General features: G+C 51.0%; 10 protein-coding genes across 10 annotated transcripts; 6 read left to right on the top strand and 4 right to left on the bottom strand.

Moving 5' to 3' along the window:
• Window positions 1-20: 20 nt before the first annotated feature.
• Window positions 21-1,769, bottom strand: M430DRAFT_54285 (hypothetical protein; the record flags this gene model as incomplete). Its single annotated transcript, XM_024868454.1, has 2 exons — window positions 21-1,222; window positions 1,271-1,769. The coding sequence occupies 2 exons, from the start codon at window positions 1,767-1,769 to the stop codon at window positions 21-23; spliced, it is 1,701 nt and encodes a 566-aa protein (XP_024716651.1).
• Window positions 1,770-3,569: 1,800 nt separating this feature from the next.
• On the top strand, window positions 3,570-5,261 carry M430DRAFT_31600 (hypothetical protein; the record flags this gene model as incomplete). Its single annotated transcript, XM_024866048.1, has 4 exons — window positions 3,570-3,607; window positions 3,683-3,734; window positions 3,907-4,050; window positions 4,284-5,261. 4 exons carry the CDS (start codon window positions 3,570-3,572, stop codon window positions 5,259-5,261), a joined length of 1,212 nt encoding a protein of 403 aa, XP_024716650.1.
• A 271-nt stretch (window positions 5,262-5,532) lies between these two features.
• Window positions 5,533-8,277, bottom strand: M430DRAFT_23146 (hypothetical protein; the record flags this gene model as incomplete). The annotated part of the gene is made up of 2 exons (XM_024864845.1): window positions 5,533-5,746; window positions 6,926-8,277. The coding sequence occupies 2 exons, from the start codon at window positions 8,275-8,277 to the stop codon at window positions 5,533-5,535; spliced, it is 1,566 nt and encodes a 521-aa protein (XP_024716649.1).
• Window positions 8,278-9,178: 901 nt separating this feature from the next.
• On the top strand, window positions 9,179-10,765 carry M430DRAFT_110854 (hypothetical protein; the record flags this gene model as incomplete). The annotated part of the gene is made up of 4 exons (XM_024861394.1): window positions 9,179-9,278; window positions 9,333-9,354; window positions 9,407-10,131; window positions 10,188-10,765. 4 exons carry the CDS (start codon window positions 9,179-9,181, stop codon window positions 10,763-10,765), a joined length of 1,425 nt encoding a protein of 474 aa, XP_024716648.1.
• Window positions 10,766-12,011: 1,246 nt separating this feature from the next.
• Window positions 12,012-13,577, top strand: M430DRAFT_110632 (glycoside hydrolase family 76 protein; the record flags this gene model as incomplete). Its single annotated transcript, XM_024861375.1, has 4 exons — window positions 12,012-12,105; window positions 12,164-12,867; window positions 12,917-13,173; window positions 13,247-13,577. The coding sequence occupies 4 exons, from the start codon at window positions 12,012-12,014 to the stop codon at window positions 13,575-13,577; spliced, it is 1,386 nt and encodes a 461-aa protein (XP_024716647.1).
• Window positions 13,578-14,418: 841 nt separating this feature from the next.
• On the bottom strand, window positions 14,419-16,027 carry M430DRAFT_23143 (hypothetical protein; the record flags this gene model as incomplete). Its single annotated transcript, XM_024864844.1, has 4 exons — window positions 14,419-14,837; window positions 14,922-15,148; window positions 15,197-15,666; window positions 15,719-16,027. 4 exons carry the CDS (start codon window positions 16,025-16,027, stop codon window positions 14,419-14,421), a joined length of 1,425 nt encoding a protein of 474 aa, XP_024716646.1.
• Window positions 16,028-16,575: 548 nt separating this feature from the next.
• Window positions 16,576-20,431, top strand: M430DRAFT_148020 (hypothetical protein). The gene is made up of 6 exons (XM_024863101.1): window positions 16,576-17,027; window positions 17,099-17,318; window positions 17,390-17,565; window positions 17,615-18,046; window positions 18,092-20,163; window positions 20,216-20,431. Exons 1-6 carry the CDS (start codon window positions 16,845-16,847, stop codon window positions 20,421-20,423), a joined length of 3,291 nt encoding a protein of 1,096 aa, XP_024716645.1. The 5' UTR covers window positions 16,576-16,844; the 3' UTR covers window positions 20,424-20,431.
• Window positions 20,432-20,564: 133 nt separating this feature from the next.
• Window positions 20,565-21,280, bottom strand: M430DRAFT_191280 (hypothetical protein). Its single transcript, XM_024864023.1, has one exon. It carries the CDS (start codon window positions 21,129-21,131, stop codon window positions 20,706-20,708), a length of 426 nt encoding a protein of 141 aa, XP_024716644.1. The 5' UTR covers window positions 21,132-21,280; the 3' UTR covers window positions 20,565-20,705.
• A 289-nt stretch (window positions 21,281-21,569) lies between these two features.
• M430DRAFT_78853 (hypothetical protein) lies at window positions 21,570-24,212 on the top strand (the record flags this gene model as incomplete). The annotated part of the gene is made up of 1 exon (XM_024869582.1): window positions 21,570-24,212. A coding segment is annotated over one exon (2,643 nt), but the record flags the coding sequence as incomplete, so codon positions are not given.
• A 1,855-nt stretch (window positions 24,213-26,067) lies between these two features.
• Window positions 26,068-27,352, top strand: M430DRAFT_62021 (hypothetical protein; the record flags this gene model as incomplete). Its single annotated transcript, XM_024868960.1, has 4 exons — window positions 26,068-26,506; window positions 26,574-26,672; window positions 26,724-26,833; window positions 26,902-27,352. The coding sequence occupies 4 exons, from the start codon at window positions 26,068-26,070 to the stop codon at window positions 27,235-27,237; spliced, it is 984 nt and encodes a 327-aa protein (XP_024716642.1). The 3' UTR covers window positions 27,238-27,352.
• Between the last annotated feature and the right edge of the window lie 75 nt (window positions 27,353-27,427).

Genomic DNA, 27,427 nt, shown 5'->3' with positions numbered 1-27,427 from the left:
CTGCAACGCTACAGCTTGACCTAAGCCGCACCCGTCTTCAAGGTCTCCTCGTCATCGCCGGAGTAGGCGTACTTCGAGCGCTTACGGATCCTCGCGCCGAAGAAGTAGAAGACGTAAGGGATAGCGCAACACGCGAGACTGATGAAGGCGAGCAGGGAACTGGCCCATTGGTAGTCCAGGCGGTGATACATCTGGACCGTGAACAGCACGACACCGGCACCCCAGAAACTACGGATGCAGGTCTTGGCGGCGAGGGCAGAGGCTGCTTGGTGCTGGTAGGAATCGACGAGGTAGTTGTTGGCGGAGTTGTAGAGGAAGATGAAGCCGAAACCAACGGGGAAACCGCCAAATGCGGGACCAGCCCAGTTGAGACGCGGGTACGAGGTCCAGGCGAAGATGAAGAGACCGATGGGGATGAACCAGCAGGAGACCATCATGGGGTACAGTCGGGCTTCGGCAGGGGGTTTTCCATTGTACTCGGCAACCTTCTTCAAGTAGTGTTTGTTGACGATGGGCGCGCAGGCAGCAGAAGCTAGCACACCGACCGCGAGGGGAATGAACATCAGACCTGTGATACCTGCGGAGTAGCCTTTACCTTCTTGGTAGACGATGGGGTACGCCACGAAGAACATGTAGAGCAAACCGTACAAGACCGACATGTAGATGGAGACAAGGAAGACGATGAGCTCCCGGAAGAGCAGTTGGAAGGGTCGAATCAGGAAGACACGTAGACGTTCGGAGAATGGGCGGGTGTCGAGTTCTTGTTCCGTGACATGGCTCTGGTCTCCGGTGGTTTTACGCAGTTTCTTCGCACGAGCGGCGAGGATGGTGGGCGCGTAGGTTTCAGGGACCGTGAAGGTGATGAAGATATAAACTGTTCCGGAGAAGATGAGTTGGATCCAGTACAGCCATCTCCAGCCAGCCGCGTCGGACAAGAAACCACCGATGAGGGGACCGATAGCAGGACCAATAAAGGGAGCTGCTGAGAAGGCTGCCATGGGCACACCACGCTCTTCAGTCTTCCACAGATCCGCAAGAGTACCTCCGACGAGCGTCATAGGGGCTGAGAAGGCGATTCCATCGATAGCACGGCAGACGATGAGAGTACCGATGTTGGGGGCCACAGCGCAGGGAATGGTAAAGATGACAGCCAGCAACAAGGTGGTACCATAGATCAATCTTCGACCAACAACCTCTGAGAGGGGGGCGAACACCATCGGACCTAGAATGTATCAGAATGAATAAGAAAACAGATGCCGAAAAGACTTGCCCACTCCGAACCCAATGACGAAAACTGTGATGGTTAAGAATCCAACTTCCTCAGAAACATGGAACGTTTTCTCCACGCCCTCGATATCTGCTGTAATGACCGAGGAAGCAAAGGCGACGACGAAACAGGTGACGGCCACTACCATCGTGCAATACCACTTATACGCCTTGGACCAGTTCTTTGGGTTTTCCGGGTCATCGGGTGTGAAGGTGACGAGCTTGTAATGAGAGTGTCCATCTGGCTCAAGCCCGCCGTCCATCTCCCCACCTGGTTTCTCGACCGTGTACTCATTGAGGTTCGCTTGAGGGCTCAAGGTTCTGTAAGGGAGATTGATATCCAGGTTCGGGTCTCTCCCCTCCTTCTCCGAGAGATGTACCTCCTCCGTGTGGGGAGAGGGAGATCCAGTGGCATCGTTTCGAGAGTCATGTGTAGGAGCGACTGTTGATGAAGGCGCTGGGCTCTCAGCGCCCGCTGGCAAGCCAGCATCTAGATTAGACATGATCCCAGGAGATGGAGCAGAATCCTGATCGAGGCTGGTTTCCAAGGGGGTTCAGGGGGGAGGTTCGCCAGATGGGAAGAGGAGGGAAATCAACTCCTTACCTGGGCGTAACATGGTATTTATACCTACAGCAGCAGCGAGAGGTATGGACCGTATGGGAGCCCGGCGGCCCCACGTACCCCTGCCCTAGATCGAGATGGGCGCCCGACGCATCAAAACAAAGCCAGACGAGGAGCCAACGCGAGCCGTGGAGTTCGGAAGCCAGCCGCGGCTACGGGCCAAAATATAGAACATACCTAGGTACCCGACTGGAGTGAAGATAGAAGAGCAGTACTTCAATGGTATTGGCCGAGGTTGGGGGCTAACTCGGGATTCGGGAAAAGCGATCCAAAGGGGGCAGTTGATATAATGTGGCAGCTGCTCTTGGGACGCTGGGAGCTGGGCCTCTACGCCTCTGGGCCTCTCTCTGGCGGCAAGTCGGTAAAGTCGGCTCGTTGCTGAGGGCTGGATGGGTCCGATCCAGGAGAACAACACCATTGCACCACACCATCCAACTGACGTTTCTGCGACATCATGTATTGCTTGTCGATCTGCTGTGGGCAGAGTCGTGTGCAGGAGATGCAGATCGAGCGTCCCAGATCAGCGGTCGCCTTTGCAGTCATGAATGAAATAATGATGGATCGCGAGATCAGCGCGGGACGACAGAGAAGAGTACATGAATAGACAATGTACCTGATGAAGGTTCGAGCCAGGCCCCCAACCGAACCGCCGTGCGCCCAGAGGGTACGCGGGTGCGGCGATCAATGTCTGCGCCACTTTAGACAGGGCCAGAGTGATGCTAAATGCCAATGTCCAAGCTGAATGGAGGTAAATAAACAGGAACAAGAACAAGCGCAGAGTCGTCTCTCGTCGCCTGCGCCATGATGGGAGGCAGGTGGGGCGCCGCGTGGATCATGGACTGCGCCTTAGATACTGCTAAGACGCAGAAAACCCACCCAGCAACTTAAAACTTAAAAAGTGGCCTAGCTGCTTTTGCTTAGCGTATCAGGTCCGTCATCCTACTGTGTCTCCTAATCCTTACCCGCAAAGTTTATTGGCTCTAGTACGATGCTTGAATCGAGGTCGACCCAGACTGACACCGCACGAGACAGGCTCCCTTGACATCCTCCGTATGGTGACAGGGCTCAGGAGCACGCTCAGATATCGTTGATGAATGGCAAAACATCTCAGTGCGCTCTGGGTTGGGTTGGGAAAGCGTCAGGCGACGATGGCGTGGAGTGGTACGTCCTGTCCAGGATTGGATTTAGCGTGCCATTGATAGGTGCACCTGGAAACACCCCCTGCTAAGATAGCGCGCATGCCTTGCATGGGTCTATTTAGCGCCACCCTTATAATAATGTAATTCCACCGTAATATAACGCATCATTTTTGAGGGTTGCAGAAATTGCCTTATCCTGCGCACGTCATGATGCTCTCTTTCCTCTGGAACCCCGTGCTTCATCCACAGCCATGCTTGTCGCTCAGGGAGAGCTGGACGCTGTCACGGGCGGTTGGCGACTGTCGTCGTGGTTGTCGGAGCGACTACCTTAGGCCCTGTCATCTTAGCGAGCCTGTGGGCTGACCTTGCTCCGTACTTTTAAGTTAGGGGAGCCGCATCAGGGGGGCTCGCCGGTCTCCTATCGGCGTGACAGCAGCAGAACGGCTAAAAGAAGCATAAATCGATGTACTCTACTTACTGTGCATGCCTAAGGTACCCAGCGAGCAGTATCCCAATCCCACCGCGTTCTTAATCATGTCATGATGGTCATGCATTTTTGGGTACTGTTTCATCCTGACAGGTAAAGACTCATCTGCATACCCAGTTTTCTCATGGTTTCTTTCTCAAATTATATCACAGTGATATAATTCTGCAGTGAAAATTACCGCGGCGCGCAGGCACTTGAGCCGAAAACCTCGGCGTTCCGGGTAGGCTCGGTTGTTGCTTGCGGTCTCGGCTTGGCCCGCTAGATGAACCGAGGCTGGCAGCTACAAGTACAAGTACAGTGGTACCTTAGACGAGCGACCTATTTCGAGAAGCTTGCCCTAAAGCCTTCACCCGCACATCCACAGTGCTGCACAGTAAGAACTTTGTAATAAGTTTATTCGTGGTTTCCACCATCCTGCAGCAGGCCTGGAGTCGTCGCGGCAACCGCCTTGTTCTGCCAAGACAGCACCCAGAGCTGTAACAGAAGTTCTGTCAACTCACGCGCCAAGATTCCCATCGTGGACCTCTGCCAAGATCGTAAGTCAAGGGTAAATGCATGTCTCTTCTGCGGCGCGAGGAGTAAGCCACTCTTCATTCGTCGTGCTTCAAATCCCGAGATAACTGCAGCTTCTATCGTTATCATGGAATTTCCATCGACGATAAGAATCACCGCCACTTGCGCCTGCCAATCCTTCCGATTGTCGGTCGACTTGCCAACTGCTGCACTGCCCCTCCCTGCCGCTCTTTGCCTCTGCAACTCCTGTCGTCAGCTCTCTGGTACCTGTGGGACGTGCTATGCTGGCGAGGTTCGCGCTGATGATCTTCCTGATCCCTCTGTACTCAATCTTACGAGATACGAAACATCTAATGGCGGGGAGCGCTGGTTCTGCAGTACGTGTGGCGCCCATGCTCTCATGAGGGCCACGGAAAATGGACCATGGCATCTCGCAACGGGACTGTGGGATCGTACGGAGGGCCTCCTGAAATGGGCAGGGTGCAAGTCGATTCGAGAGACGTTGGATGGAGGGGTCAGTGTTAGGCTGGGCGACGTTATGGATCAAGGTAGGAAGGAGAGAGGACTGCAGTCTTTAGAGCCGCATGATGGGGACGGGACATCAGTTCTGGGAGATACGCTGGGAGAGTTCCCGCGGCCAAAGAATGAAGATACAGGTGAAGAGAGATTGAAAGCTTCCTGCAAGTGCGGAGGAGTCAAGTTTTATATCACCCGACCGACCACCGCTTCAAAGAGAGTGCGCTCACCGTTCCCGGATCTCATGGTCCCATACTGTACCGGCGCCTCGTCCGCCAACCCCGAGAATGAGACTTGGTGGCTCCGCGACAACGATACGAAGTATATGGCAGGATTATGCATGTGTAACTCCTGCCGACTCGCGTCAGGGTTTGAGATCCAGACGTGGGCTTTTGTGCCGAAATGCAATATCTTCCAAGAGGATGGCAGGGAAATGCATTACAATATGGGGACAATCAAAACCTATCTAAGCTCAGATGGCATCTGGAGGGAATTCTGCGGCGTCTGCGGTGCAACAGTCTTTTGGCACTGTGACGAGAGACCGGATCTGGTTGATGTAAGCGTTGGATTATTTGATCCTGAGGAGGGAGCTAGAGCGGAAGGCTGGCTAGATTGGTGGACAGAAAGGGTGAGTTTTGAAGAGATGGCTGTGAGCAAAGGTCTGGCTAGGGATCTGGCCGATGGGCTAAGGATATGGGGGCGGGAAAGGAAAGCTTAATACTACGATCTGCATTGCTTGTCTGGGTATGTTCCGGCTGGTAGGTTTCGGGTTGGCTCCGAAGATAGGTACCTTGCCCAGGAATTGCTTCAAGGGTAAGGGATATGGTAAAGCAGAAGTATTAACTGATATGCCCCACACCACAGATTTATCGTTCCTTTTCTCATTTCCTCAATATCTTAGCCTTTTGCTACAACCATCCATCACAAAATGTCAAAGAGCAATAAATGCAACGACTTAGTCATTCATATGGCACCAACCTCACCTCCCCTCAGACAATCCCTCTAATTGGTGGATCTACATCGGCCTCACCGATTGCGCACAGCAGATGGCGACTCGATGCGCTGCAGTCCGCTTTGGCTTCCAGCCATTGATGTACGTTGCCAAGCTCGGCAGGTGAGACAAGCTTGGCGCGGGGTGGCTGGGGCTGGAGCCCATCGCTTATCCCCCACACAATACCTAACCTAACCTTGTTTTTACGGGGCCTGGGCATGTGGGGTTAGGACCACCCGATTGTCGGTACATATTATCCACCGAAACTCCCGACCGGCTGGCTTGGCTAGCGATACATCCGCGCCCGCCTACCTTACCTACCTTACCTAACTTTAGGTACCTTACCCTTTGAAGTTTTCTGCCACTGCCATCGACAACACTCGCGTCTTTCACGATCGATTTCTTTAGTTATATATGATATGATATGATTTGTATAGTATAGGTACCTAGGTAAATCAAAGACTTATAATATCATCCTACCTAAACAGAGTAAAGTAAGTAGCTTACTAAACAAGAACTACCTACCTACTTTTAAACTAAACTATACTTTCAAACAAGGTCTGAAATTAGATAACAGCCCAAACAAAAACAAAAACAGTTCGAGAAATCATCTATGATGTATTATCTACCCAGAATTCCTGTATTGAGAATGTATTTCTGTATAATAAGATGAGATGAGTAGGGCTGTGATGTCGGGTGAGCTGATGACAGTGATGAGTAAAAAGGATGAGTGAGGTGAGGCGAAAGGTGGGAAGGCGGGTGAGCTGTGGTGAGCTGTGGTGAGTGGTACTTTATGTGCTTTTCGCACCAATCGATCATCGGATGATGATTTTGAATTGAATTGAATTTGTGATCAAATGTGAAGTATTTTTAATGAACAGGATATCATATCATGTCTTTGATGACAAAATCAAGTCTCGATCTGATTCTCAAGGCATCCATCTGCCAGCTGTCATGAATGCTAACCATTCGACATCGATGTGCACCTTCTAGAAAGCTTTGCAGAAACAATTGAACACACACACAAATTGAACTTCTGCAGTAGTACAATTAATACTATTTAAACTAAAACCAGCTAGCTACCCCGATTTGTTTGCCTGAAAAGTAATTTTGGATTGACTTTTCAGTCTGCTAATTCTGTGATAATAATAGCATACCAGCAATGAATGGAATGAATGGGCCCCATAATAGCATAACAGCAATGGGCCCTGTCAGCCCTGACATGGGTTGATGATTGGTTGTTGTTCTCCTTGCAATTGATGCTTTATGCCCGACGACGGAGAAATGGGCGCCCTCTTTGTAAGCCCTCTGTTATTTATCAAAACATCGACCATCCTTTCTCAATCAAATGATCAAGAGCTGCCGCTGAGCAGAGTCCACCCGGCGCATACAGCTGGAAGAACCCCGCCACACCTCCACCGCTGACTCCTTGCTGTGAGCATGGAAGTTGCACTATCGGCGCGCCACGGATGCCATCAACCAATGTCTGACTACCAAGTGCTCCAAACACAGCCCATGTCGTTTTGTGCTTCAAATGGCTGTACTCAATCTTTCCTGCTCCAGCTGGTCGCATAGGGAAATCTGCTTGGACTCCTCGGCATTGGAGAGCCACCATCCCAGTAGACATTCCGTCTGCCTCAAACCAAGTTCCATCTGGAACTTCCGAGTTCTTTAGCAGTTTCTGTGGAGCTTCTGCACCAAAGTATGAGCTGTTAGAAAACGGCAGACCCTCGATTGGCTCAAATAAAGCAACATCTTCGGTTTCATACCTCTCCTTAAGAATGCCAATGAGTCTATCATTGCCATCAGGGTGCCGAACCTCGTCATCGTCTGTGGTAGGCGGCTCATTGTCAGCTTTGGGAAGAAAACCGTGGTTCGCGGTAGTGATTCTGATGTCTCCACTGGGATTTTTGAGGCGAATTCCACAGGTTGCTGACTTGTATCTTCCTTCCAAGCGTACTCCAGGGCTGAGGTATTTGTCTCCAGTGATGAGATAATTCGTAGTATCTTGAACTTCTGTATCAGGATTGGGTATCATTTCGCGGGCGCGGATGCTTTGCGCAAGCGATTCCTCATCCCAGAAGTTGCCTCCATGATGATATGTCGTAGACCATGGTCCAACCATCCCAGGCAATGATCGCTCCGAATAACTTCTGCCATCCTCCCATAATACAACCGTAAGGTATGGATATGAAAACTTCAAGCTTCGAACATTACAGATCTCAAGGAGCGCATTGACGATCTCTGTGATGTCTGCAGGTGAGGGGTTTGTCCATTTCTTGAGTGGTATCTTTGGGCATGGATTACTGACTCTGGGATTGGCGTAGTTTGCATTTCCATACGGCAGCAAGGGGCTCCATTCGGACTTGAAGGTCTCGGGAGAAACGAAGCATGCTGTCGCGCCGGCAATGGTGAGAGGCATGTCTTTCGGCGGGTTGAGGGTGGAAACAATGACGAAGGGCCACTGATATCTGATGGATTGGGCATTGTACTTCTGGAAAATCTCCTCTGACTCTGCATCTGATGGCATTCGATAGTCATGTGCGTTGACGTCCCACAAAGAGAATTCGAAGTCATCGTACGCGTGCCGGGAACCATGACCGTATTCCGAAATCCACTTCCAGGAAGTTCCCGAGCTTGAAGCGGGGATAGAGTCAAAGTGCGCATATGCGGTCAGGGACTTTTTAACAACCACTTCTAGGCTGCCTCGGAGCTTTCGATGAGGGCGTGTTGGTGTCGCCATGTTGTATGTCGAAGAAAGGAGTCGTTGTCGAAGAAAGGAGTTGTTGTCGAAGAAAGGAGTCGTTGTCGAAGAAAGGAGTCGTTGTCGAAGAAGGGAGTCGTTGTCGAAGAAAGGAGTCGTTGTCGAAGAAAGGAGTCGTTGTCGAAGAAAGGAGTCGTTGTCGAAGAAAGGAGATGTTTGGAGGTGAGAGATGTCGAAGAAAAGAGATATTTGGAGGTTGAGAATCGTCGCTACCATCGAGAAACAAAGCTTGGGTCGAGGTACAGTCACAGGACAATCAGTAGAGTAGTATATAGCATGTTACTATTAACACATCCACAGTAAGCCATTGAAATTTACATAGTCACTCACATAGATATAATACTCAACTCCAGAGTCGATAGTAACACTATTTTGGTAACTATTCTAATATTTTGTTAACCGTTAGATTAAGGTAAGGTGTGTAGGCGACAATGAGTTGTGCGGCAGTAGACACAGACTCACCGCCTACAGATATAGCTAGCGACATACCACAAGGTTGCCGGGGGGTGAAAGTGGCTTTTTCTTTCCTGGTCGAGAATAGACGGTTGTTCAAGGTAAGGGATGGGCGCCGGTGTCAGATGGGGAAGGGGCCGATGTCTCGCTAGCCGAACCGCCCCGGCAGACAGGCTTCCCCGCCTCCGCCCCCCGCCCCCCCCAGAGTAGCTTCGCTCCCCTTTACACCGAACAGCTGGCTTGGCCTGCAGGAGCACGCAGCTTGATTGATATACAAAGGCTTTCCCTTGTTGTCCAAACGCCAAAGTCGTCGATCTCTCATCACTACCGCGTTTTGTTTCAAGAGAGGGAAGATCACTCGACGCAAAGGACATCGCTGTTGATAATTCAAGACACCATTGCGCGAAAGGAGAAAGGAGTCGTTAAGATGAGGATAGGGTACAGGCGCAAGATCACCGTCTCTGACGATACCGTCACTTCTGCTGTCCATTTGACGCTGAAGCAGTCGCTGGTGCCATGTTTTCTGGGTGAATCACGATCTACCATCTGGTCTGGTCTCTGTGGCTAACATCATATTGTAGTGACGATCCTGTTCTTCCTCTGGTAAGTTGTTTTTGTCCCAGAACAATTATCCTGGTATTGATGTCTTTCCAAGGGGATTCGCGTACGGGCTTCTCGATGTCCTCAACCCCCACTTCCAGGCGGCACTTAATGTTACACCATCCAGATCATCCGGTCTTTCGGCTGCATACTTCGGTGCATATTTCATCTGTCCTCCAACCATAAGCGGCTGGATCCTTCGCAGATGGGGTTTCCGTGTGACGTTTATGTCGGGGCTCGCCATCCTCGCCGTAGGATGCCTTCTCATGTGGCCCAGTGGAGTGAAGCATTCCTTCGGCGGATATTGCGGTAGCATGTTCGTTGTGGGTGCTGGACTCTCGACCCTCGAGACTGCTGCCGACCCCTTTCTTTCTATCTGCGGTCCTCCTAGGTATTCTGAAATCCGCCTCAATCTCGCACAGGCTGTGCAGGCCATCGGATCGTTTGTCGCTCCTCTTCTCGCGTCCCGCGTCTTCTTTGCAAACACTGTGGACACTGACCAGGGGCTCAAGAATGTGCAATGGACTTACCTTGGTGTAGCGGGTTTTGTTGGTCTGTTGATCATCCTCTTCTTCCTGGCTCCCATGCCGGAGATCACAGATGCAGATATGGGAACCCAAGAGATGGAAATCGCAGAATATGATCCTGGGCCATTGAGAAAGCAAACCAACCTCTTCCTGGCAGTATGGAGCCAGTTCTGTTATATTGGAGCACAGGTATCCGTCGCCAATTACTTTGTCAACTTTTGTGAGGAGGCTGGAAAGAGTCCTTCCACGAGCTGTAGGTTACTCCTGAACCCCTTTGTCCCGGGAATTGGATACTGAATTTCAGTGAAGCCGATATCTTCGCCTCTGCCCAAGGTCTCTACGCCTTCAACCGTTTTGTGGCAGGCGGCCTCATGACCTTCAAATCGATCAAACCGCGTTTCATCCTCGCCCTCTACCTTTTCATGTCGTTCGTCTTCGTTCTCGCGGCTTCCCAATCTCATGGCAATGCATCTATCGCGATGCTGTGCCTCGTCTTGTGCTGGGAATCGGCATGCTTCGCGACGATCTTCACCCTCGGGCTCCGTGGCCTGGGACGACATACCAAAGTCGGCGGGTCGTTGATCGTAGCCGCGATCTCGGGTGGCGCGGCGTTCCCGCCAATGACCGGGGCCGTGGCGACGCATCTGCAGAAGAGGGGGAGCAAAAAGCCTTTCCACATAGCGATGCTCATCCCGATGATGGCATTTGTGTGCGCGTGGGTCTACCCGGTCTATGTCAACCTCTTCAACAGGGAGACGGTGGATGCGCGCCGGGAAACGGACTTGGGCATTGTGCCGGCCCCAACGGAAAAGGAGCTCGCACTGCAGGACTCACACGTTGGAGAGAAAGAGGAGGTGTCTACCGGCGAGCAGAAAGAGGTGGTGTAGAGGGGGCAGATGTGGGGGTTGGAGAATGCTGCGGCCAATGCTATGTAATCCGGATCTTCTGGTCTGCAACCAATGCTATATGGTTTGAGTTTTCTAGACCGTCCAGACTGTGAATCATGAGATTCTACCTCCGTAGATTGGGGGGTATCTGTCTCATGACTCCACTTCCGTCCAATCCGCCTTGCAGAATACGAGTAATACTGGGACGTCCAGTGAAGACGGCTTTGTCCAAGACTCAAGTCCACGGAAGACTCCTTCCGGCGCTTGAGATTCGAAGACGGAAGATGGCATCTGTCTCTACTGTACCTGATCTTATGTAAGGGGCATCGTAACCGTACTGTACCTAGCATATGAGAAGCCACGCCAGCTCTCGCCCACAGTCTCGCCCACAGTGCTCTGGTCGAAAGAAGAGAGCCTTCGCACTTGCGTCCTCACCTTCCTCTGCAGTTGTATCTGCCCGCCGTCGCCATGCCTTACCAAGCAATGCATGGTCGTCGTCGCGGTCGTCGTCATCGTGGTGGTGGTTGTGGCCGTCGCTAACCCAGGGCCTAGGACGCTTGGATTGCTTTGAGCGTTGAAGATGGGACGCCCGGGGGCAACTGGCCAATCCGCAGCGCGCGATGCTCGAGCCGAAACGAGACGCCTCGTAAATGAGGCCCACTCCGGGAACCGCGCATGCCAAGACAGGCAAGGCGCCGTAGCTGCCGCGTAAGGCTCCTGAGGCTCCGGACTGGCTGGCCTCAGGCTCGTTCCGCCACAACAAGCTTTCTAGCCACACCAAGCTTTCCCGCCCCGCCCGCTGATTGGCCCCGCGCTGCCCCCAAAACCCCCAAAACGGTGCTCGGGGTCCCAAGGGTTCTTAACTCCCCCCCTCCCCCCCCGTGGCGGCCTCACCCCTCAGGCATCTCCGCTCAGGAACCCGCCCTCAGGAGTCCCCCTGTGTCGGCCTCCGCCACCGACGGCGAATTGTGGAGCCGCGAACGCTCATTTCATTGCCAGGCCGTCCTAATCTATACAGTGCTTAGCTCTTTCGTGTTTTCCCCTGTTGGGATCTCTTGGAAAGCTTCTCTTTCCCCTAACTCCAGTCGCTCTCTTGGCTTTCCTTCTAGCTGCTGCTTGTTTTGCTTGCCGTCGATGTCGCCAAGGAGCAGGTAGGACCCTGATATCTCTCGTCTTCTACGCGTTGCATATCGCTCGTTTTGACAGTCGTTCGTTATTATCTTTCTCCCTGCGCGCGGATTCGAAGATGAGGTTGCAGAAGTTCTTGGGCTATGGAGCCGCCATTTGTGCCTCGTGGAGCCAGATGGCGAGTGCCATCACTCTCGATGTCCAGTCAAGCGGTAAGCAGCTCTCGCGCTGTTGTCCGCTGCGCAGCTTCACTAACCCCTTACCACGCAGAGTCGGTCAAGAGCGCGGCAAGCACTGTGGCATGGGGCATGATGAAGTACTACACCGGCAACAATACAGGCGATGTGCCAGGAAACCTGCCAGATCCATACTACTGGTGGGAGGCGGGCGCAATGTTTATGACACTGATAGATTACTGGTACTTCACAGGCGACACAACCTACAACGCCGAGACCGTCCAAGCGATGTTGTGGCAGGCCGGAACCACCTACAATTTCATGCCCGTAAACCAGACCAAGACCGAAGGAAACGATGATCAGGGCTTTTGGGGCATGGCGGCAATGACTGCCGCAGAGTCGGGCTTCGATAACCCGCCTGACGGGACCCCAGGATGGATAGCCATGGCACAAGCAGTGTTCAACATGATGGTTGCGAGATGGGATAACACGACTTGCGGCGGAGGGCTGAGGTGGCAGATCTTCACGTGGAACACCGGTTACACATACAAGAACTCCATCGCCAATGGATGTTTTTTCAACATCGCCTCAAGATTGGCTCGGTATACAGGGAATCAGACGTATGCGGATTGGGCCACCAAGATCTATGAGTGGGAGACATCCGTTGGTTTGATCGCACCTAACTACGCGGTTTACGACGGGACGAGCGACTTGCAGAATTGTACCAGTGTCGACCATCTCCAATTTACATATAATCAAGGCATCTACCTCTTCGGAGCAGCCATGATGTATAATTTCGTAAGCTCCCCTCTCACCACCCCACGGCAGGCTCCCTAACAAACCCCAGACAAACGGCTCCGCTGAGTGGCAGACTCGTGTGTCTGGCTTGCTGAACGCCACTGCAGTCTTCTTCAAAGATAACATAATGTATGAACCAGCATGTGAGGACGTCAACGGCTCCGGCACATGTGATGTCGACCAGCAGAGTTTCAAAGGCTACCTTGCCCGCTGGCTAGCTGGCACCGCCCAACTCTGCCCCTGGACCCATAGCACCATCATGACCTACCTAACCACCAGCGCCGTCGCCGCCGCCGCACAATGCGAGTACGTCCACCCTCCCCCCTTTCCCTCCCCCCCTTTTCCCTTCCCAATCAACTAACCACCCACCCCCTCACAGCGGCGGCTCCAACGGCATCACCTGCGGCGAGCACTGGACCGCCAAAGCGACCTGGGACGGCTCCTCAGGCGTCGGTCAACAAATGTCCGCGCTCTCCGTCATCCAAGCCACGCTGATCGACAGCGCCCGCGGCCTCGTCACCAACGACACCGGCGGCACGAGCAAAGGCAACCCAGCAGCCGGCACAGGCTCCGGTCCAGGCTCCCCCGGCTCCGACCCTGCCGTCATCACGCCCCCGACCGGCGGCGACCGCGCTGGTGCCGGTATCCTGACCGCGGTCGTCTTGTTCGGGCTTCTTGGCGGCGTGGGCTTTTTGGTTACGGGTGAGTAGGATGGGGTAAGGTAGATAGATGATTGGATGCGTTGCGTTGCGTTGCGTGTGAATTTCTTTTTTTTTGGTAAGGAAGGCAGGGAGGGGGGTTCTGGGATGTATGTGCTCTTTTTTGGCCTTTTGGTGGGATCTTTTTTTATCTTAGCCCTGTAATGAATTTCCCCCCCTTTTTACACACCCCACCCCCGATTTTATTAGAGGCATAAATGGAACCACCTAAAGATTGGATTTATGTATCACGTGCACTTCTTCTTCTCTAAATAAGTTCCCAACAAACTTGAGTAGGTAGGTAGGTAAATGATATCATATCATATCGTTGACCATGAAACATTACTTTACTTTACTTTACCTTATATACACATATACCAGATACTCATATTCATCAGAAAGAAAGGAACAAATCTCGACTACCTAGGTAGACTCCAATTATACATACATACATGCATATTTCCCTATCTACCTACCTACCTACCTACCTACCTAAGCTAGCTAGAGTAAATATGGTCAGGTAAGGTAGGTATAGCTCACCCATAATGAAAAAAAAGTAGCCTCTCCCTGATTTGCCATTCCTCTCATCTGATCCTATGATTGAGTTGCTACCACATTTTGCAGAATGTTTTCTCGTATTTTGTTGTCTTGAGTCTGGGTTTGAAGGGATCCGTACATACGGTATGATCGAGCCAGAGGCGGAGGGATATCGCATTTGCTTGCTTGCTTGCTATTTGCTAGTCCGGAACGCCTCGTGTTGTTTGCGAGATGGGAGATTATGGAAGAGGAGTGCGCGTCAGTGATATAATGGGCGCGACTGGGGAAAGGAACAATAGCCCCCTATGGACGAACTTCAGCGGCGGAGATCCAAGCTAGAGGCACGGGCGGAGTCAAAGCTGGGGCGCATGGAGCTGCTGGAGCTGCGGCGGCGGCGGTCGCGCTGGTCGGTGGGACTCAGGGGGTTGAGGCCGGATTGGCGCGCGAAGAGGTTCAGGATGTCGGTGAGGGAGATGACGCCGATGAGGCGCCCGGAGATGCGCGCCCCTGGAAGGGCGGCCGTGGAGATGGAGGGGGCGGGGAAGCTGCTCATGCTGGGGGATGGGGGTGGTTGGGGTGAGGTAACAGCGTCCCTGACCGAGGGTGCTGCGAGGGGGGTTGCGGGAGTCGACGGGGAGGGGGAGGCGGATTCTACGACCCACATCCGGTGAGATCTGGTTGCAACGAGCCGGGCAACGGTGTGCGCCAGTGTAGAGTACGGGTTGACGTAGAATACTGTTGGCAGGATATCAGACTAACTGATCGAAGATTATGTTGAGACTATGACGGGTAAAAAGGGACTGGCTTGCGGCCACTTACCGGGGAACGAGTCCTTACCAGCACCAATCCCGCGTTCGCTGAGAATGACGGAAATGAAGTGGATGCAGGAGGAGTGGAATAGAGGTAAGGCTTTTGAGGTAGTAAGGAACCTTACATCTGCTGTGGAAATGTTGCCAATAACATTCCAAGCATTATCCACGACAGCAACGCTGGTCAGCCCTTCGTTGTTCATCAGCTGCAATGCCTCTGCCAGATTTCTGTCGCCACTACAACGAGGTTAGTTCACTGCTTGTATCTAGGGATTCGTGACTTACTTGATCGATATGGCCTGAACCGTACCGACGCCTAGATCGCGTAGAACCATAGGATACAACCGGTCAAGAGTAGGAAAGCTGTTCGCATTTTGCCATAGGAAATTGACCAGCTTCAGTTGACTTAGGATGCCAACAACCTCCTCTGTACCTTCCTTGCAGATGATGATTCGATGTATACCACTTCCAAATATTTCTATAGCTTTTGACAAGTCTTCTGATTCCGAAAGAGTCACCAGTGGTGATTTCTTGGCAATTGTTACCGCTTCTCGGAGTGGGATAGGTTCTTGTGCGGTGGCTCTTTTCGCAAGATCCGTCCATTTCTCCCTTTGGTCCTCTTCTGGATTAGCCAAGCCTAGGACGACCAGAAGGTAGGCATTGAGGTCATTGTAATCGAAGCTATCGCGCGCAGTCTTATCTGTCGGGCTCTCCCGCAGTAGGATGACGTTTGGCGGACCATGGTCTATGAGTGCCTATGCCACGGGTTAGACATGGCAGTAATCCGCCCAAGAGATGACAGCAAACCTTGGTAGCGTCTTGAACATTGGTGTCCAGCTCAGCCCATCTAACATCACTCTTCTGTACGAGTTCGCCCACATGTATGCTCCTCCAATCTCGACCGGCGAATCTCGGATCACTGGTCTTGGAATTCGGGGGATGGTTGAGCAGCTCTTGAACTGCAGCTTGTGTAAGGGAGGGATGGCGTTGGGAGCGGGGGGAGTGTCTCAAATTTTCTGCGAAGCTGGACCGGTGGCTGATTGGGCCATTATTGCTGCTGGGACTGGATGTGCTGTTTCTCGAAGGAGGATCCGAGGATATGGCGTGGTCAGTCATCTCAGGATAGAGTTTGGGGGATTGGTGGTTCCAGCAAAGGGCGACGATTGAGAAGGGTCTGGGATGGTATGCAGCTTAGATGCGACCGTCCTATGTAAGAGTTGGGCTTGGAAGGGTCAAGATGCGATGGATGTACATGCTGCTCCATGGTTCGTCAACCCCATGACGACAGACGGCCGGGGGTTAGCACGTGATTTAGGGGTCCTGCCCCTCAGGGACCAGGCGAACGGCGATTGATTCAAGATGGACTCAGAGAGGAGTCGGGATATGAGGGTAGAAGATGAGGAAATGTATATCTTTGTATATGCGCCTGTATACACATGTGATATATGTACGTATATATATTTATATATATTTATATGTGTATATATATAGAAAACCACGTCAATCAGAGCCTCAAGAGCACTTATTATCGAGCGCACCGTGGAACGGATGGTACTGTACGGTGGACCGTACGGACACTCGTCATCTACGGCGACCGGCACAGCGCACATTCTCCCTCCGCCCTTTTGTGGTCGCTTGCTCTGAAAAAAAGTCATCTGCTGCGAAACCCCACTACGCGGGCAAGAAAGGTGGTGATCCCCAGTCAAAACACTACGATCTCCTGCTCTGGACCCAACCAATACGCCCATTCGTCTCATATTTGCTCCCCAGTGCTCGAGCGGCAATCGTCCACCCTCCTGCGCAGCTTTCCCTCGAGGTGCCTACGAGAGATCTGCAGCTCCAGTGTGCGCTTTGGGCTTCGGCGACCTCCCCACCGGAATCCCCTCTCGAAGGACACGATTTCTGATCCCGAATTTTCTGCTCAATCACCAACATGTCGGTCCTTCCGCCTGATGTCCATTCAGAGCTTACGCAGCTGCTGGATGCGCTGCAGTCATCCGACAACAATGTTCGATCCCAGGCAGAAGAGCATCTCTCCAACAACTGGCAGGCCACGAAACCCGAGATGCTCTTAATGGGCCTTGTTGAGCAGCTCCAAGGTGCTAGCGAAGCAACGGTAAGATGTCTCTGTCTGGAAGGAAGTGCGGGCAGAAGTGATTCTCGATGCTGACTACTGGCTATCCGCAGACACGTTCCTTCGCTGCTGTCCTCTTCCGCCGAATAGCATCCAAGTCGCGCAAGCTGCCTAACGGTGACAATGTAGAGCTTTTCCTATCTTTGCCTCGGGAGCAGGCCTACGCCATCAGACAGAAGCTTCTTGAGGCCTTGGGCTCTGAATCGGTCAACAGTGTCAGGAATAAGATTGGCGATGCCGTCGCTGAAATCGCGAGGGAATATTCTGATAACAGTGCGTTTTCCGAAGTCGATTCACATTCGACGGAGCTCTTGATTATCATTTATCAGACTGACCATGCCCAGAGGAACAATGGCCGGAGATTTTGGGTGTCCTTTTCACTCTCAGCATATCAGAGCAGGTTGGACAGCGTGAGAACGCATACCGGATATTTTCTACAACTCCCGGCATCATCGAGAAGCAGCATGAGGATACTGTGCTTTCTGCTTTTACAAAAGGCTTCAAGGATACTGACGTTTCGGTAAGCATCTTCAGCCTCCCGACTATGGGCCCCTATTGACAAGCGCAAGGTCCGCCTTGCCGCTATGGAAGCATTTGCTTCGTTCTTCCGCAGCCTTTCCAAGAAGTCTCAGACGAAATATTACCCTCTCATTCCCGAAGTCTTGAACATCCTACCACCAATCAAGGAATCTCAAGAATCAGAGGAGCTTACGAAAGCGCTTATTGCCTTAATAGATCTAGCGGAGGTTGCTCCGAAGATGTTCAAGCCTTTGTTCCACAACTTGGTAACGTTTAGCATATCTGTGATCCAAGATAAGGAGCTCAGTGACCAAGCTCGACAAAACGCTCTCGAGCTCATGGCAACCTTCGCAGACTATGCACCATCATTGTGCCGGAAGGATCCTACTTACACTAACGATATGATCACGCAATGCCTGAGCCTTATGACTGACATTGGTGTCGATGATGACGACGCTGCTGAGTGGAATGCTTCTGAGGACGTATGTATTCCACTGTAACTCACGGCAATATCTAATTTTCTATAGATGGACCCAGAGGAAAGTGATCTCAACCACGTTGCGGGCGAGCAATGTATGGATCGGTTGGCCAACAAACTTGGCGGTCAGACAATTCTTGCTCCAACCTTCAGCTGGTTACCACGCATGATGCTTTCCGATGCTTGGCGGGATAGACATGCTGCTCTGATGGCTATTTCGGCGATTTCTGAGGGTTGCAGAGACCTGATGGTTGGCGAACTGAACAAGGTTCTAGAACTCGTGGTCCCTGCTCTCAGAGACCCACATCCCCGGGTTCGATGGGCTGGCTGCAATGCCCTTGGCCAGATGAGTACAGATTTTGCGGGCACAATGCAGGAGAAGTATCATCAAATCGTCGTCCCGGCAATCATCCCGGTTCTCGACTCTCCCGAACCTCGTGTTCAAGCTCATGCGGCTGCCGCACTTGTTAACTTCTGTGAAGAGGCGGAAAAGGAAGTCCTGGAACCTTACCTCGACGGTCTCCTAACCCATCTGTTCCAACTCCTTCAAAGTCCAAAGCGCTATGTCCAAGAACAGGCGCTTTCCACCATTGCCACGATTGCAGACTCTGCTGAAGCTGCTTTCTCAAAATACTACGACACCCTCATGCCTTTGTTATTCTCTGTCCTACAGCAGGAAAGCACCAAGGAGCTTCGACTCTTAAGAGCAAAGGCGATGGAGTGTGCGACACTTATTGCTCTAGCAGTAGGCAAGGAGAGACTTGGCAATGATGCGATGACTCTAGTTCAACTGTTGGCTACTATCCAACAGGGTATCACGGACGCCGATGATCCCCAAGCACAATATCTCATGCACTGCTGGGGGCGAATGTGCCGAGTCATGGGACAAGATTTCCTCCCATTCCTACCGAGCGTGATGCCTCCGCTGATGGAATTGGCTAGTGCCAAGGCTGATATCCAGCTTTTGGACGATGAAGAACAAGTCGAGCAGGTCCAGCAAGAAGAAGGGTGGGAACTTGTTCCTCTGAAGGGCAAGGTCATTGGAATCAAGACAAGTACTCTGGACGATAAGCATATGGCTATCGAACTCCTGGTTGTCTATGCGCAAGTCCTTGAGGGGTCATTTGCTCCCTATGTTGCAGAGGTTATGGAGAAGATTACGCTACCTGGCCTAGCATTCTTCTTCCACGATCCTGTTCGTGTGGTTTCCGCAAAGTGTGTGCCTCAACTCCTGAACTCATACAAGAAGGCTTTTGGAAATCCGTCAAACGAATTACAAGCCCTCTGGAATGGAACGATTGTCAAATTGCTGGAGGTTCTTAGCGCCGAGCCCGCTGTTGATACTCTCGCAGAAATGTACCAATGCTTCTACGAATCAGTCGAAGTCATGGGAAAGAACTGCCTTACCCAAGAACACATGTCGGCATTCATTGATGGCGCAACTTCAGCTCTGGAAGATTACAAGGACCGTGTGGCCACTCGAGCAGAGGAGAAAGCTGAAGCAAACCCAGAGGATGGTGAGGAGGATGATGAGGATACGTTATTTGCTATTGAGGATGATCAGACTCTACTCTCGGATATGAACAAGGCATTCCACGTCATCTTCAAGAACCATGGCGTCGCCTTCCTCCCGACTTGGGAACGACTGCATGCAACTTACACCGACTTCCTCAAAAGCCAAGACCCAACACAGAGGCAATGGGGGCTTTGTATCATGGATGATGTCCTTGAATTTTGTGGCGAGCAGAGCTGGAATTACAGTTCCCATATTATCGAACCCCTTATTGCCGGTTGCAGAGACCCAGCACCTGCGAATCGCCAAGCAGCTGCGTATGGCATTGGTGTAGCGGCACACAAGGGCGGCCCACAATGGTCTCAATTCTTGGGGGCTGCCATTGAGCTTCTGTTCCAGGTAACGCAGTTCCCAAATGCGCGGGGCGATGACGATGTGTACGCGACAGAAAATGCCTGTGCAGCGATCGCCAAAGTCTTGCATTACAATGCTGCAAGCGTACCAAATCAGCAACAGGTCATAACCCAATGGATCGATACCTTGCCGATCGTAAACGACGAAGAAGCTGCTCCGTATGCTTATGCCTACCTTGCTCAGCTAATTGATCAGTAAGTTCTACTTCTATTGTTTAGTATCGATTCTAAACTAACATTGGCATAGACAAAACCCCGTTGTTGTTTCGAACGCATCAAAGATATTTGTCTTCATCGCTCAAGCTTTGGAAGCAGAGACCTTGCAAGGACAGACCGCTAATCGGATCGTCCAGTCAGCGAAATTACTACTTGGAATTGCAGGATTGGATCCGTCACAACTGTTACAACAACTTCCCCCTGAGACCCAGCAGACGGTTCGGGCGTATTTTGGTTGAAAATGTGACGGAACAATCTCTCAGTTGGAGGAAATTTGCTGCAAACTTCGAAGGAGATTGTACTGGGTGATGATTAGAATGATACCACATGAGCACAACATCTTTTTACTTTGTCTCGGGATGCCTGGGCTGGGATTGAGGCCCATGATTTAGCATAGCGAGAAACCTTCGGTGGAGGGCCTTGGTGGAGGGATAGCATTCTACGGGTTGCGTTATGGTTGTATGGAGGCTATTTTGAAGGCCACGACTTCCCCATCGAATCAAGATTTCGATTCGTAGATATCAATAGATATCAGAAATCTCTTTTTTTTTATCTGTGTGACGAAAGAGCATGATGGTGATGGGCGATGCAGAAGTTCCATGCTGAGTAATGATGTATCGTAGCAAGCGCAGATCGTCCCTGTTTTGACGATTACAACAAATGTTGGCGGTCACATCGGGGCGCTCTTCTACCAGTACAAACCCCCCCGATATACCCAAACTTGCTCTTTGACGCTTTGTATCCTGCAGCACCAATTGCCCCCTCACAAGCTCCCGCCAATGTAGCCGCCTTCCCATGTCGCACTGACCAAAGAGCGCAAGCCGAGCTGTCTCTCTCGTCGGACACCACATTATCACAGCGTCTGCTGAGCTCCAAATCCGGCATACGACACGATAATCTGGCCTGGTGCATGCCCTTCTCTGCAGAGCCAACGTACCTCTGTGCATGGTCTTTGCATACCACGAGATTCGTCACGGCGTGATAGTGGCAAACAGTCTCTATGTTCGCTCGACATTTCCCCTCGGACTCCACCAGCACCTACGAACGTTAAGGTACTCGAGCGTACCTTGAAGACGAGCTCTGACGGATGCTTGCATAAAGCAGAGGTTAACGATATCAAGCTCGGGCAGCTTACGACTTGACGATTTCACGACAGATTTTTGCCAGAAATACGCCCATGAATATCCACTACGATTTGTTCATACCGACGACAGAGGAAGTGAGACCGGGCAAATGTTGGGATCATGAATCAGTTCTTTGGGACGCAGTACTCCCAGGAGGATTTACAGCGGCAGGTGGCACAAAGAAGGAATCGGAATGGCACTCGGGGCGTGGGCGTGTCGATGCCGCAGCCAGGCGATGACGGCGCGATGGATACGACTGGCATGATGGGCGGCGATACGTTGGATGATATAATCATGCAGAACAACGAGGAGATTCAACGGCGACGAAAACTACAAGGGGATCGCAGGTCGTCGATGATGGAGTTTGGCTCGACTGATAACAACCTCCACGGCTTTCAATTCGCGCCAACGTCAGGCGCCGGTAATCCTAATCTACGACGGCAATCTACAGGTGAATTGGATACGGCTGGTTACGTGGATATGAATCCTGGAATGGATATGCCAGACCCTCAAATGGGTTACGTTTCATCCATGCAAACCGAACCTTTAACGATCGATGGGAACGTGTTCCCCGGTATGTCTCCAGGGTTGGTTCAAGGAATGATGGGATATGGTTCTATGGGTATGGAAGGTATAGTAGAAGATCCTTCGGCGATGGACATGTTTCCACGCACCGACTTCTCGCAGCCTTTCGATTCCAGTATGGCGCCCATGCCCAATGATTTCATGGTCACAGGGTCCATGCAAGAAGGTCCATCTTCTCATGGGGAAGATATGCGTGGCAATGATGAGATTGATATGACATCTGGTATGCCAGCTCCTCCTGTCTCCGATAATAGTCTGGTTAGCTCGCCCACGACTATGGACATGGGTCAGAATATGGTGGATTACAACTCTCCCGTTGCTCCAGTGAACACAGGTATATCGAACGTTGCAACTCAGGAGTCTGCATACAGCATGCCAGCAGAGACGGCTTCAACCATGCCTCGAGAAGTGGGGACTGTGACAAAACGAGAACCGGAGCCATCTCGGTACGAAAATGTCTACTCTGATAGCGGCTTTGACATGCTGAGCGCCTTGGTTAAAGTTGCAACAAGGAAGAATCCAGAAATCAATATCGGAAAGGTTGACATGTCATGTGCCTTCGTTGTCTGCGATGTTACACAAGACGATTGTCCTATAATTTATGTTTCACATATCTTTGAACGCTTGACCGGGTATACCAAGTTCGAAATCTTGGGACAGAATTGTCGATTTCTTCAATCACCAGATGGAAAAGTGCAGGCTGGCGCCCGAAGAGAATTTGTGGACAATAAATCAGTCCACTATCTCAGCATCAGCATAGCGGAGAGAAGAGAAGCTCAGCGTAGTTTGATCAATTATCGCAAGGGGGGGCAGCCCTTCATGAATCTTTTGACGATGATACCCATCACTGGAGAGGATGATAAAGAAATCAAATATTATGTTGGATTTCAGGTCGATTTGGTGGAAAAGCCCACTTCCGTGGAAGGTAAAAACATCAATGGGATGTATACTGTCGACTATACACAGTCCGAATTACCACAGTACAACTGGCATCCACCAGACAATATGCGCTCCCATGGGGATGGTAGCCAGACGATCAGCCGTGATGATGTTTCTACCGTCTTGAGTTCCATCAACAATAAGACCGAATCGGAATTGACAAGGAAATTGCGGGATAAGATGCTTCTGGAAAATACAGACGATGTAGTCCATGTTCTTTCCCTCAAAGGCCTCTTCCTCTACTTGTCACCTTCATGCCACCAGGTCCTGGAATATGATCCTTCGGAGCTTGTTGGGACAGCATTGTCATCGATCTGTCATCCAAGTGACATTGTGCCAGTTACCCGAGAGTTGAAGGATACAAGCGCTGGGGAGCCGGTAAGCGTTGTGTTCCGAATACGACGGAAGAAGAGCGGCTACACTTGGTTTGAAAGCCATGGTACACTCTGCGTCGAGCAGGGCAAGGGGCGAAAATGCATCATCCTGGTCGGAAGAGAACGGCGCGTTTATACACTCGCTCGTCATGATATCGAGTCAGCTGGGGGAATTGGCGATAACGAGATGTGGTCGAAGCTGTCAACTTCTGGCATGTTCTTATTCGTGTCCTCACACGTGCGGACGCTTCTTGATCGATCACTTGATGACTTAATTGGAACCAGCTTTCAAGCCTTGATGCGGTCTGAATCAAGAGTTCAATTCGGCCGTGCTCTCGAGAAAGCAAGAACCGGGAAGCGGGTGACATACAAACACGAGATCCTCAATAAGAGAGGTTTGGTCATGCAAGCCCAAACAACCTTATACCCCGGTGATGCTGTTGAAGGCCAGAAACCGACCTTCCTCGTAGCCCAAACGCGACTACTGAAAGCTTCATCTCGAGCTGTTGCACCAGCCCTCGGCCCTCCAGGTAACTCAAAGCCGATGAGCTCAGTAGGAAATCAATCATCCGCAGAAGGAACATCATTCAGCCATTCATCCTCAATGGTGAGTCATGGAGGGTTTACTCCCGCATCCAGTGAGTATATCCCAGGTCCAATAACTCATGCTGGCGGGCTAGGACTTCCAATTGGAAGTCAAGGTTTGGCTCTCGCCTCCGAGGACAATATTTTTGATGAGCTGAAAACAACACGCTGTACAAGCTGGCAATTTGAGCTGCGACAAATGGAAAAGAGTAACAGGTTACTCGGAGAAGAATTGGTTGCTCTCTTGTCCAACAGGAAGAAACGGAAGCGTCGGAAAGGAGCAGGAAATCTTCAGCGCGATTGCGCGAATTGCCATACCCGCGTGACACCAGAATGGAGACGAGGACCGAGTGGGCAGAGAGATCTGTGTAATAGCTGTGGACTACGATGGGCAAAACAGGTAAGTCGGAATGCTTCTGATCAAAGTGACACCAACCAACTCGCGGCGAAGGGCCGGACCCAGTCCGATTCCTCCACATCTCGGAGTTGATAATCGACGATTGAATCTTTCAACCATCGTCCTCGTGGTTGCTTTGCATTCCGTCTATTTGAAAATGCCCGAGTCAGCGTTCACAATGCGATTTGATACGAGACAAGATGCCGTATTCTCGCCGTGTTGCACCATAACGTTGCTGCTTCACCACCAATTCATTAACTATATCGTATATACCTACGATATTCTTTAATTGCATCTGCCCATGCCATATGTATAGCACACTTATTCACCAGTACCTTCGTCACCTTCTGTTCTGCTACTGTCTCCAAAATGCCAACACCGAAGCCCGCAGCCTGCTTCATAACTCCACCATGTTCACCGACTACAGCCAAGGCTTTCCATAACCCGCGAACTAACACCGCCGCAGACGGGTCGCATCTCTCCTCGCACTTCTAATCGCGGCGGTGATGTCGGTTCCAGATCGCCCCTCCAATCGCCTCTCTTACAGAGCGAAACCTCAAAATCCCAGTCGCAATTCCCGCCGAATCACGGTCATTCGACTATCGGAGCGGGTGATGCTAAGGGTGAGGATCTCGCAGGCCGAAATGCCGCAACTACAGCTGCAGCTGCCCCGGCAAGTTTTGGTGATAAGATGGCAATGCACAGTATGTCAACTTCGCAAACCGACTCAAGGTCCTAGGGAGCCTGGCAGATAGGGAGTTATGAACAAACAATGCGGGACAAAGGAGGTGAGATAGGTAGATATATAAAATCGCTGGGCGAGGTTTTAATATTCTGAATGGATGGAAATATAATGATCGTAAGGGGACGAAAGTACTCTGTATAATCACCAGGAGTAATATTTACCAACATCAGATCTTGACATTCTTACCCAGCAAGATCCCTATAAATAACAAAATGCATAATTCTAAACCAGCACAAAGTATTTCAAGAGCAGTGCATTTCTAAAACATATAACATTTTCAAGAATTCGGAACTTTAGCGAGCCTGCTTGGTCTTTTGTTGCACATCGCATCGGCGCCCTTGTCATGAGGGCTTTTGACGGCAGCGGGATTAGCATCACGTGATATCAAGACCGTGATACGGACGGGAAGGGGGAGGTTTTGTTGCACGTCGCATCGGCGAGCTTGTCATGAAAGCTCAGGTTTTGACGGCAGCCGGATTAGCATCACGTGATATCAGGGCCGTGATATGGGAGGGAGAGGGTTTGTTGCACATCGCATCGGCGAGCTTGTCACGAAGCCTTTTGACGGCAGCAGGATTAGCATCATGTGATGTTAATATTTCACTCGTGATGTGGGTAGGCAGGTAGGAAGACAGGGAGGAGGAGGTAGGCAGCTCATATCAAAACAGCGATGTGTAACAATCCAAGTGGTGGTGCTTGATACTATGTGATGCACTTTCAATCTAATAATCTAATTATGACCAGACAAACCCCGGTTCACTTGGGCTTCAATGCCTTGGGACTCTAAGAACACGATATCATCTTTGGCTCTTGGCACTCTTTCTCCCTTTACTATACATTTGCAAGATCTAAGCAGATACAGTATTACAGTAGTTCTAATGCAGCACATGGGACTATCTGCTCAGCTCGGCTTTCTAGCGCTAGTAACGGGGATATACGCTGTAGAACAGACTGAACAGTAAGGTACAGAGTTATATTTTACTACATAGATACTTTATTCTTTGTAACATGCGACCACCATCTTCCCGTTTTACATATTTTCCCCTTAGACCTCTACTTTCAGGTTTTCCACGACCTCGCCAGGTGTTTGCACTCCGATTACCTGTTGAATTTCCCTCTGCACCGCTTTCCAGCATGGTGACCTCCGGGTTGACTTGTCACGGGGAAGGCGGAAAGCGCTACCGGCTTGTTCATCCTCTCAGATCACGAATTCGCGACCAGGGTTCTAATGTATGGCTCGCGGTAGATGATTCCAACACTGACATCGAATATGTCGTCAAAGGACCTCCTGAAGACGACGCTCATGAAGAGTCAGCGTCTAGTGCACTATCTGCCTTCGAACACGAGTTGGAAATGCAAAGGCTTTTTGCAAAAGATCCAATGATTCGGACCCTCGTTGATTATATCCCCGATTCAGAGCCCGGTGGGCCGATGATGGTTCTTGAAGCGTTTACAGACTCACTCTGGGAAGCTCGAAATGCGAGGCGGTTCACAAAGGAGGAAGTCAAATGGATTATGAAGGGCATTCTTTTGGGCATCTTTACGGTGCATACGAAAGGCCTGGTTTATACTGGTAAGAGTGAAGCAATACAAGGGCTGGAAAGCAATAGGTATGGAAGCTAAGCATGGTACGTCTTTAGATTTAAAGATGGAGAATGTTGCACTGGGCGGGTTTGATCACTCTCAACCAAATGAGAATGTCCGTGATCTCATCGTCAGACTCGCAGATTGCGGAGCCAGTAAGTAAACCCTTTAGTCTTTCTTGTCAGCACTTCTGACGCATTCCACAGTCAGCAGACCATCTACCAGAGAAATTACCTCCGTCACATATCGAAGCCCTGAAGTTTACTTCGGAAAATCTTGGACCCAGAGCACAGACATTTGGTCGTGGGGAATAATTGTCAGTGGTTCACTTCCAAGTGGCAGATGCCTTGTATATGTTTTAACTACTGACTCTTGTGATCACAGTTGGCCCAATTGTTGCAGGCCCAAGTTGATTTCAAGTCGCCAGGAATATATGATTCAATCTCCACTGTAACCCTTGGAGAAAAGGAAAAGGTCATCCGTGATAAGCTAGCAATCGACTTTGACCTAGCCTCTGTACCATTTTATGCCGAGGATGAGCAATGCGCTCGATTTTTGCCTTCACCACGACCGGACGAAGCGTACATGTGGGCAAATGAAATGGTCGAGAAGGGCGTTTCGGGTGAAGATATCCAGTTTTTTGTCGAAGTTTTAAACCCGGATCCAAATGCTCGCCTCACGGCGCGCGAGATCCTCGAAAGTGGGTACTTGGAAGGTTAAGAGCCTCGGCCCGTTCTGTTCAGCAGCCGGTATCATTTGCATCGTACTCTCTATGAAACGAAGGTTACATTCCAGCCTGGACCAGGTGGACCGAGCCTAGGGTCTTCAAAATGTGTACATGTGTACTATAGCGAAGTAGATAGACACTCGCCTTAAAGGGCTCTGGTTATTGCGAAATTCTATGTAAGTC

The sequence above is a fragment of the Amorphotheca resinae genome, assembly GCF_003019875.1.
Source record: "Amorphotheca resinae ATCC 22711 unplaced genomic scaffold M430scaffold_14, whole genome shotgun sequence".
NCBI lineage: Eukaryota > Fungi > Ascomycota > Leotiomycetes > Helotiales > Amorphothecaceae > Amorphotheca > Amorphotheca resinae.
Note: the sequence above shows the minus strand (reverse complement) of the source record. Positions and strands in the feature narration are given on the sequence as shown.

Coding starts and splice junctions, on each gene's coding strand:
- M430DRAFT_148020 (XM_024863101.1), top strand. CDS start 16,845: ATGTCGGTCCTTCCGCCTGATGTCCATTCAGAGCTTACGCAGCTGCTG. Junction 17,319..17,389: donor GAGGGAATATTCTGATAACA/GTGCGTTTTCCG, acceptor GACCATGCCCAG/AGGAACAATGGCCGGAGATT. Junction 18,047..18,091: donor AGTGGAATGCTTCTGAGGAC/GTATGTATTCCA, acceptor AATTTTCTATAG/ATGGACCCAGAGGAAAGTGA.
- M430DRAFT_191280 (XM_024864023.1), bottom strand. CDS start 21,131: ATGCACAGAGGTACGTTGGCTCTGCAGAGAAGGGCATGCACCAGGCCA.